Source organism: Oncorhynchus clarkii, unplaced genomic scaffold (genome assembly GCF_045791955.1).
Source record: "Oncorhynchus clarkii lewisi isolate Uvic-CL-2024 unplaced genomic scaffold, UVic_Ocla_1.0 unplaced_contig_6237_pilon_pilon, whole genome shotgun sequence".
NCBI lineage: Eukaryota > Metazoa > Chordata > Actinopteri > Salmoniformes > Salmonidae > Oncorhynchus > Oncorhynchus clarkii.
The window spans coordinates 80001-90000 of NW_027258037.1; the positions used below are offsets into that span (position 1 = coordinate 80001).

A 10000-nucleotide genomic window follows, 5' to 3' on the forward strand; every position below is an offset into this window, starting at 1 on the left:
TCACTAACACCAGCTACCAGCCCTCAGTAACACAGACTCACTAACACCAGCTACCAGCCCTCAGTAACACAGACTCACTAACACCAGCTACCAGCCCTCAGTAACACAGACTCACTAACACCAGCTACCAGCCCTCAGTAACACAGACTCACTAACACCAGCTACCAGCCCTCAGTAACACAGACTCACTAACACCAGCTACCAGCCCTCAGTAACACAGACTCACTAACACCAGCTACCAGCCCTCATTAACACAGACTCACTAACACCAGCTACCAGCCCTCAGTAACACAGACTCACTAACACCAGCTACCAGCCCTCAGTAACACAGACTCACTAACACCAGCTACCAGCCCTCATTAACACAGACTCACTAACACCAGCTACCAGCCCTCAGTAACACAGACTCACTAACACCAGCTACCAGCCCTCAGTAACACAGACTCACTAACACCAGCTACCAGCCCTCAGTAACACAGACTCACTAACACCAGCTACCAGCCCTCAGTAACACAGACTCACTAACACCAGCTACCAGCCCTCAGTAACACAGACTCACTAACACCAGCTACCAGCCCTCAGTAACACAGACTCACTAACACCAGCTACCAGCCCTCAGTAACACAGACTCACTAACACCAGCTACCAGCCCTCAGTAACACAGACTCACTAACACCAGCTACCAGCCCTCATTAACACAGACTCACTAACACCAGCTACCAGCCCTCAGTAACACAGACTCACTAACACCAGCTACCAGCCCTCAGTAACACAGACTCACTAACACCAGCTACCAGCCCTCAGTAACACAGACTCACTAACACCAGCTACCAGCCCTCAGTAACACAGACTCACTAACACCAGCTACCAGCCCTCAGTAACACAGACTCACTAACATCAGCTACCAGCCCTCATTAACACAGACTCACTAACACCAGCTACCAGCCCTCAGTAACACAGACTCACTAACACCAGCTACCAGCCCTCAGCTACCAGCCCTATCACAGACTCACTAACACCAGCTACCAGCCCTCAGTAACACAGACTCACTAACACCAGCTACCAGCCCTCAGTAACACAGACTCACTAACACCAGCTACCAGCCCTCAGTAACACAGACTCACTAACACCAGCTACCAGCCCTCAGTAACACAGACTCACTAACACCAGCTACCAGCCCTCAGTAACACAGACTCACTAACACCAGCTACCAGCCCTCAGTAACACAGACTCACTAACACCAGCTACCAGCCCTCAGTAACACAGACTCACTAACACCAGCTACCAGCCCTCAGTAACACAGACTCACTAACACCAGCTACCAGCCCTCAGTAACACAGACTCACTAACACCAGCTACCAGCCCTCAGTAACACAGACTCACTAACACCAGCTACCAGCCCTCAGTAACACAGACTCACTAACACCAGCTACCAGCCCTCAGTAACACAGACTCACTAACACCAGCTACCAGCCCTCAGTAACACAGACTCACTAACACCAGCTACCAGCCCTCAGTAACACAGACTCACTAACACCAGCTACCAGCCCTCAGTAACACAGACTCACTAACACCAGCTACCAGCCCTCAGTAACACAGACTCACTAACACCAGCTACCAGCCCTCAGTAACACAGACTCACTAACACCAGCTACCAGCCCTCAGTAACACAGACTCACTAACACCAGCTACCAGCCCTCAGTAACACAGACTCACTAACACCAGCTACCAGCCCTCAGTAACACAGACTCACTAACACCAGCTACCAGCCCTCAGTAACACAGACTCACTAACACCAGCTACCAGCCCTCAGTAACACAGACTCACTAACACCAGCTACCAGCCCTCAGTAACACAGACTCACTAACACCAGCTACCAGCCCTCAGTAACACAGACTCACTAACACCAGCTACCAGCCCTCAGTAACACAGACTCACTAACACCAGCTACCAGCCCTCAGTATCACAGACTCACTAACACCAGCTACCAGCCCTCAGTAACACAGACTCACTAACACCAGCTACCAGCCCTCAGTAACACAGACTCACTAACACCAGCTACCAGCCCTCAGTAACACAGACTCACTAACACCAGCTACCAGCCCTCATTAACACAGACTCACTAACACCAGCTACCAGCCCTCAGTAACACAGACTCACTAACACCAGCTACCAGCCCTCAGTAACACAGACTCACTAACACCAGCTACCAGCCCTCAGTAACACAGACTCACTAACACCAGCTACCAGCCCTCAGTAACACAGACTCACTAACACCAGCTACCAGCCCTCAGTAACACAGACTCACTAACACCAGCTACCAGCCCTCGGTAACACAGACTCACTAACACCAGCTACCAGCCCTCAGTAACACAGACTCACTAACACCAGCTACCAGCCCTCAGTAACACAGACTCACTAACACCAGCTACCAGCCCTCAGTAACACAGACTCACTAACACCAGCTACCAGCCCTCATTAACACAGACTCACTAACACCAGCTACCAGCCCTCATTAACACAGACTCACTAACACCAGCTACCAGCCCTCAGTAACACAGACTCACTAACACCAGCTACCAGCCCTCAGTAACACAGACTCACTAACACCAGCTACCAGCCCTCAGTAACACAGACTCACTAACACCAGCTACCAGCCCTCAGTAACACAGACTCACTAACACCAGGACACACAGTGACCTCAGTAACACAGACTCACTAACACCAGGACACACAGTGACCTCAGTAACACAGACTCACTAACACCAGGACACACAGTGACCTCAGTCACAAAGACCAAGTGAATCTGGAGCTGCAGAAAGAGATCGTGTAGCTATTAGACATTAAGGCTGATTCTTGTTACAATCATCTCTACATAATTCATGAACACTCGTCTCTTCCTGGGAGCAGAAGGACATAAACTCCCTCCCTCCCTCCCTCTCTCTGTCTCCCTCTCTCTCTCTCTCTGTATCTCCCTCCCTACCTCTCTCTCTCTCTCTATCTCTCTCTCTATCTCCCTCTCTCTCTCTGTATCTCCCGCTCTCTCTCTCCCTCTCTCTCTCTCTCTCTCTCTCTCTCCCTCCCTCTCTCTCCACCCTCTCCCCCTCTCTCCCTCTCTCCCCCTCTCTCCCTCTCTCCCCCTCCCTCCCTCCCTCCCTCCCTCCCTCCCTCCCTCCATCCATCCATCCATCCATCCATCCAGAAATGTTGAATTAAATGACTAGGCTAAAAACAGCTATGTCTGCTGATGACTAGACCTGCAGCAAGCCTCTTCTAGCTATCAGCCAGTAGAGACCCGAAACAAACCATTAGTGCTGAAGGATCCCTGCTCTGCAGCTCTTCAGTATAATGGTTTCTAATGGGGGGACATTTTGGACCAGGAATCAAAAGGTACATTGGTTCTGATAACCAGAATAAAGAACATTTCAAGTCTGTCCCCGTAGCAACGGCCCAATGTCAAAGTCATTATGGTCTGTCTTGGGGAGTAAAGGGTGTTTTGGGTTCAGAGTGAATCATAAGCACATCACAGATAAACCCAGCGTGGAAGATGCTGTGAAGACATCATTGCTTGTCTGAGATGTGATGATGAAACCCCTACGGATGGGGAGGGTGTCTGAGATGTGATGATGAAACCCCTACGGAGAGGGAGGGTGTCTGAGATGTGATGATGAAACCCCTACGGAGAGGGAGGGTGTCTGAGATGTGATGATGAAACCCCTATGGACGGGGAGGGTGTCTGAGATGTGATGATGAAACCCCTTGTTGGAACGGCCCCACCAGCAGGCTTCACTACGGACAGTAGAGTCATTTAGAGTACAGTAGAGTCATTTAGAGTACAGTAGAGTCCTGTAGAGTCCTGTAGAGTACAGTAGAGCACAGTAGAGTACAGTAGAGCCCAGTAGAGTCCAGTAGACTACAGTAGAGTACAGTAGAGTCCTGTAAGAGTCCAGTAGAGTACAGTAGACTACAGTAGAGTCCAGTAGAGTACAGTAGATTCCTGTAAGAGTCCAGTAGAGCCCAGTAGAGTACAGTAGAGTACAGTATAGTCCTGTAGAGTACAGTAGACTACAGTAGAGTACCGAAGAGTCCAGTAGAGTCCAGTAGAGTCCAGTAGAGTACAGTAGAGTCCTGTAAGAGTCCAGTAGAGTACAGTAGACTACAGTAGAGTCCTGTAGAGTCCAGTAGAGTCCAGTAGAGTCCAGTAGAGTATAGTAGAGTCCTGTAAGAGTACAGTAGACTACAGTAGAGTCCAGTAGAGTCCAGTAGAGTCCAGTAGAGTCCTGTAAGAGTCCAGTAGAGTACAGTAGACTACAGTAGAGTCCTGTAGAGTCCAGTAGAGTCCAGTAGAGTCCTGTAAGAGTCCAGTAGACTACAGTAGAGTCCTGTAGAGTCCAGTAGAGCCCAGTAGAGTCCTGTAGAGTCTAGTAGAGCCCAGTAGAGTACAGTAGAGTACAGTAGAGTACAGTACCTGCCACATCAAACTCTATCTCCAGCGAGACCTTGCTGGTGATGCTGGAGTCTCTCAGTAGCTGATTGGTCTCTTCCAAGGTGCTGTCCTCTGTAGGGATCCCGTTTATAGACAGGATACGGTCACCTATCTGCAAAATCCCACACCTGCAAAGTACACAAACATACATGACATCACAGTATTACCATGCTGTAACGAAAGCTAATGCACCACCCTTTGGTTGTGAGGTAATAAATTAATTAGAATCTGAATAATTAGCTAGTGTCTGGATTCATTTACTTGACCAGCATTGGACATAGTAAGGAAAGACAGATTCCACATCAATTCTATCTACACTAACCAACACACACACACACACACACACACACACACACACGGTCAGAAAAGTGTTCTTATATCGCCTCAATTAAACCTCCGCCACTTTTCACGACATATCGGTTACTTCCTCTGATAATTGCTTTCTGCAGCTTCTCACATGAATCCCTGGTCCATTACATCAGCTGCCTTCATCTGGGGCTCGGCGGGAGGATATTCAATCCCTTCCATGTAGGTGCTGCAGGTTTCAATCATCTCGTTGGGATATGACTAGCATTTTACATTGACATTAAATATGAATATATAATAATTAATACATATTAATATATAATAATTAATAAATATTAATATATAATAATTAATAAATATTAATATATAATAATTAATAAATATTACTATATAATAATAATAATGAATAAATATTCATATATAATAATTAATAAATATTCATATATAATAATAATTTATAAATATCCACATATAATCATTAATAAATATTCATATATATAATCATTAATAAATATTCATATATATAATCATTAATAAATATTAATATATAATAATTAACAAAAATAGTAATATATAATAATTAATAAATATTCATATATAATCATTAATAAATATTCATATATAATAATGAATAAATATTCATATATAATAATTCATAAATATTAATATACTGACCCTCCTAACAAAGTTAACTTGTCCCACTATGACCCAGGAAACCGTGCAGTTTATTAGACTACAGATTAAATAATGATTTGTTGTGTGGTCGTCCCACTACGACTCAGGAAACCGTGCAGTTTATTAGGCTACAGATTTATATAAGTGATGATTAACTTCCCATGGGGGGTGAAAGTGCAGTGATGAGCTTGATGCTCCTTTCCAATGAATATCCAGGGTCTCATTCTGGTGACACGATGATCGGTGCTTGGCGGCCATTTTGATAAATGAAAACAATGTCATCCATAATAATCTCATCATGTAGGCTGCCTACCTGCACTGTATCTGCCTACCTGCACTGTATCTGCCTGCCTGCACTGTGTCTGCCTGCCTGCACTGTGTCTGCCTGCCTGCACTGTGTCTGCCTGCCTGCACTGTGTCTGCCTGCCTGCACTGTCTGCCTGCACTGTGTCTGCCTACCTGCACTGTGTCTGCCTACCTGCACTGTGTCTGCCTACCTGCACTGTGTCTGCCTACCTGCACTGTGTATGCCTACCTGCACAGTGTCTGCCTACCTGCACTGTGTCTGCCTACCAGTACTGTGTCTGCCTACCTGCACTGTGTCTGCCTACCTGCACAGTATCTGCCTACCTGCACTGTGTCTGCCTACCTGCACTGTGTCTGCCTACCTGCACGGTATCTGCCTACCTGCACGGTATCTGCCTACCTGCACGGTATCTGCCTGCCTGCACAGTATCTGCCTACCTGCACAGTGTCTGCCTATCTGCACAGTGTCTGCCTACCTGCACTGAATCTGCCTACCTGCACTGAATCTGCCTACCTGCACCGTATCTGCCTACCTGCACTGAATCTGCCTACCTGCACTGAATCTGCCTACCTGCACTGAATCTGCCTACCTGCACCGTATCTGCCTACCTGCACCGAATCTGCCTACCTGCACTGAATCTGCCTACCTGCACTGAATCTGCCTACCTGCACGGTGTCTGCCTACCTGCACGGTGTCTGCCTACCTGCACTGTATCTGCAAGCTGTTGGCCAGAGAGCAGGTACCCAGACCAGAGTGGGCACATCCTTTAAACCACAAGTCATTTTTATTGTGTACTACGTCATCACAGCCTTTAAACCACAAGTCATTTTTATCGTGTACTACGTCATCACAGCCTTTAAACCACAAGTCATTTTTATTGTGTACTACGTCATCACAGCCTTTAAACCACAAGTCATTTTTATCGTGTACTACGTCATCACAGCCTTTAAACCACAAGTCATTTTTATCGTGTACTACGTCATCACAGCCTTTAAACCACAAGTCATTTTTATTGTGTACTACGTCATCACAGCCTTTAAACCACAAGTCATTTTTATTGTGTACTACATCATCACAGCCTTTAAACCACAACAGTCATTTTTATCGTGTACTACGTCATCACAGCCTTTAAACCACAAGTCATTTTTATCGTGTACTACGTCATCACAGCCTTTAAACCACAAGTCATTTTTATCGTGTACTACATCATCACAGCCTTTAAACCACAACAGTCATTTTTATCGTGTACTACGTCATCACAGCCTTTAAACCACAAGTAATTTTTATCGTGTACTACATCATCACAGCCTTTAAACCACAAGTCATTTTTATCGTGTACTACGTCATCACAGCCTTTAAACCACAAGTCATTTTTATCGTGTACTACGTCATCACAGCCTTTAAACCACAAGTCATTTTTATTGTGTACTACATCATCACAGCCTTTAAACCACAAGTCATTTTTATTGTGTACTACGTCATCACAGCCTTTAAACCACAAGTCATTTTTATTGTGTACTACATCATCACAGCCTTTAAACCACAAGTCATTTTTATCGTGTACTACGTCATCACAGCCTTTAAACCACAAGTCATTTTTATTGTGTACTACATCATCACAGCCTTTAAACCACAAGTCATTTTTATTGTGTACTACGTCATCACAGCCTTTAAACCACAAGTCATTTTTATTGTGTACTACGTCATCACAGCCTTTAAACCACAAGTCATTTTTATTGTGTACTACGTCATCACAGCCTTTAAACCACAACAGTCATTTTTATTGTGTACTACGTCATCACAGCCTTTAAACCACAAGTCATTTTTATCGTGTACTACGTCATCACAGCCTTTAAACCACAAGTCATTTTTATTGTGTACTATGTCATCACAGCCTTTAAACCACAAGTCATTTTTATTGTGTACTACGTCATCACAGCCTTTAAACCACAACAGTCATTTTTATTGTGTACTACGTCATCACAGCCTTTAAACCACAAGTCATTTTTATCGTGTACTACGTCATCACAGCCTTTAAACCACAAGTCATTTTTATTGTGTACTATGTCATCACAGCCTTTAAACCACAAGTCATTTTTATTGTGTACTATGTCATCACAGCCTTTAAACCACAACAGTCATTTTTATCGTGTACTACGTCATCACAGCCTTTAAACCACAACAGTCATTTTTATTGTGTACTACGTCATCACAGCCTTTAAACCACAAGTCATTTTTATCGTGTACTACGTCATCACAGCCTTTAAACCACAAGTCATTTTTATTGTGTACTATGTCATCACAGCCTTTAAACCACAAGTCATTTTTATTGTGTACTATGTCATCACAGCCTTTAAACCACAACAGTCATTTTTATTGTGTACTACGTCATCACAGCCTTTAAACCACAAGTCATTTTTATCGTGTACTACGTCATCACAGCCTTTAAACCACAAGTCATTTTTATCGTGTACTACATCATCACAGCCTTTAAACCACAAGTCATTTTTATTGTGTACTACCTCATCACAGCCTTTAAACCACAACAGTCATTTTTATTGTGTACTACGTCATCACAGCCTTTAAACCACAACAGTCATTTTTATTGTGTACTACGTCATCACAGCCTTTAAACCACAACAGTCATTTTTATTGTGTACTACGTCATCACAGCCTTTAAACCACAACAGTCATTTTTATCGTGTACTACGTCATCACAGCCTTTAAACCACAACAGTCATTTTTATCGTGTACTACGTCATCACAGCCTTTAAACCACAAGTCATTTTTATTGTGTACTATGTCATCACAGCCTTTAAACCACAAGTCATTTTTATTGTGTACTACGTCATCACAGCCTTTAAACCACAAGTCATTTTTATTGTGTACTATGTCATCACAGCCTTTAAACCACAAGTCATTTTTATCGTGTACTACGTCATCACAGCCTTTAAACCACAACAGTCATTTTTATTGTGTACTACGTCATCACAGCCTTTAAACCACAACAGTCATTTTTATTGTGTACTACGTCATCACAGCCTTTAAACCACAAGTCATTTTTATCGTGTACTACGTCATCACAGCCTTTAAACCACAAGTCATTTTTATTGTGTACTATGTCATCACAGCCTTTAAACCACAAGTCATTTTTATTGTGTACTACGTCATCACAGCCTTTAAACCACAACAGTCATTTTTATTGTGTACTACGTCATCACAGCCTTTAAACCACAACAGTCATTTTTATTGTGTACTACGTCATCACAGCCTTTAAACCACAAGTCATTTTTATCGTGTACTACGTCATCACAGCCTTTAAACCACAACAGTCATTTTTATTGTGTACTACATCATCACAGCCTTTAAACCACAACAGTCATTTTTATTGTGTACTACGTCATCACAGCCTTTAAACCACAACAGTCATTTTTATTGTGTACTACCTCATCACAGCCTTTAAACCACAAGTCATTTTTATCGTGTACTACGTCATCACAGCCTTTAAACCACAACAGTCATTTTTATTGTGTACTACGTCATCACAGCCTTTAAACCACAAGTCATTTTTATCGTGTACTACGTCATCACAGCCTTTAAACCACAAGTCATTTTTATTGTGTACTATGTCATCACAGCCTTTAAACCACAAGTCATTTTTATTGTGTACTACGTCATCACAGCCTTTAAACCACAACAGTCATTTTTATTGTGTACTACCTCATCACAGCCTTTAAACCACAACAGTCATTTTTATTGTGTACTACCTCATCACAGCCTTTAAACCACAACAGTCATTTTTATCGTGTACTACCTCATCACAACCTTTCATTCCCAGCAAGTACATTTGATGGAAACATCTCTGATGGGGGTAAAATAGCATGTTGTTTTTATTCAGAATTATTCTATATTCGCATGAACATCTGTCGTCAATTGGATGGAAACCTCGCTAGTGAGACAGTCAAATCTCTTTTTTTGGCCATCACATCAGTGTCCTACAAACACAAACTGCGGTTATATCTTGACGTCAAAGCTCAGACAAACCAGTCAGTATTACTCTAATTGACATGTCTCTACGTGTGTCAGTTTCAGCCTAAACAAACTGAAGAGATCAATCAACTGGGGCTACTTTTTCATCTGCATTCTTTGATGAACAAACTAAAAAAAAGTCTAAGATCTAAGAAGAACCCATCAAGTGGATAAGAAATTAGCCTGTTAATAACTGG

At 43.4% G+C, this 10000-nt stretch overlaps 1 protein-coding gene across 3 annotated transcripts in view; it reads right to left on the reverse strand.

The window, feature by feature from the left end:
* Positions 1–10000, reverse strand: part of LOC139394611 (glutamate receptor interacting protein 1) — a 180917-nt gene that overhangs the window by 69393 nt on the left and 101524 nt on the right. For all 3 annotated transcript variants that reach the window (XM_071142710.1, XM_071142712.1, XM_071142711.1), the window contains exon 13: positions 4469–4614. In XM_071142710.1, the coding sequence (XP_070998811.1) occupies positions 4469–4614 (146 nt within the window). The remainder of the gene's footprint in view (positions 1–4468; positions 4615–10000) is intronic.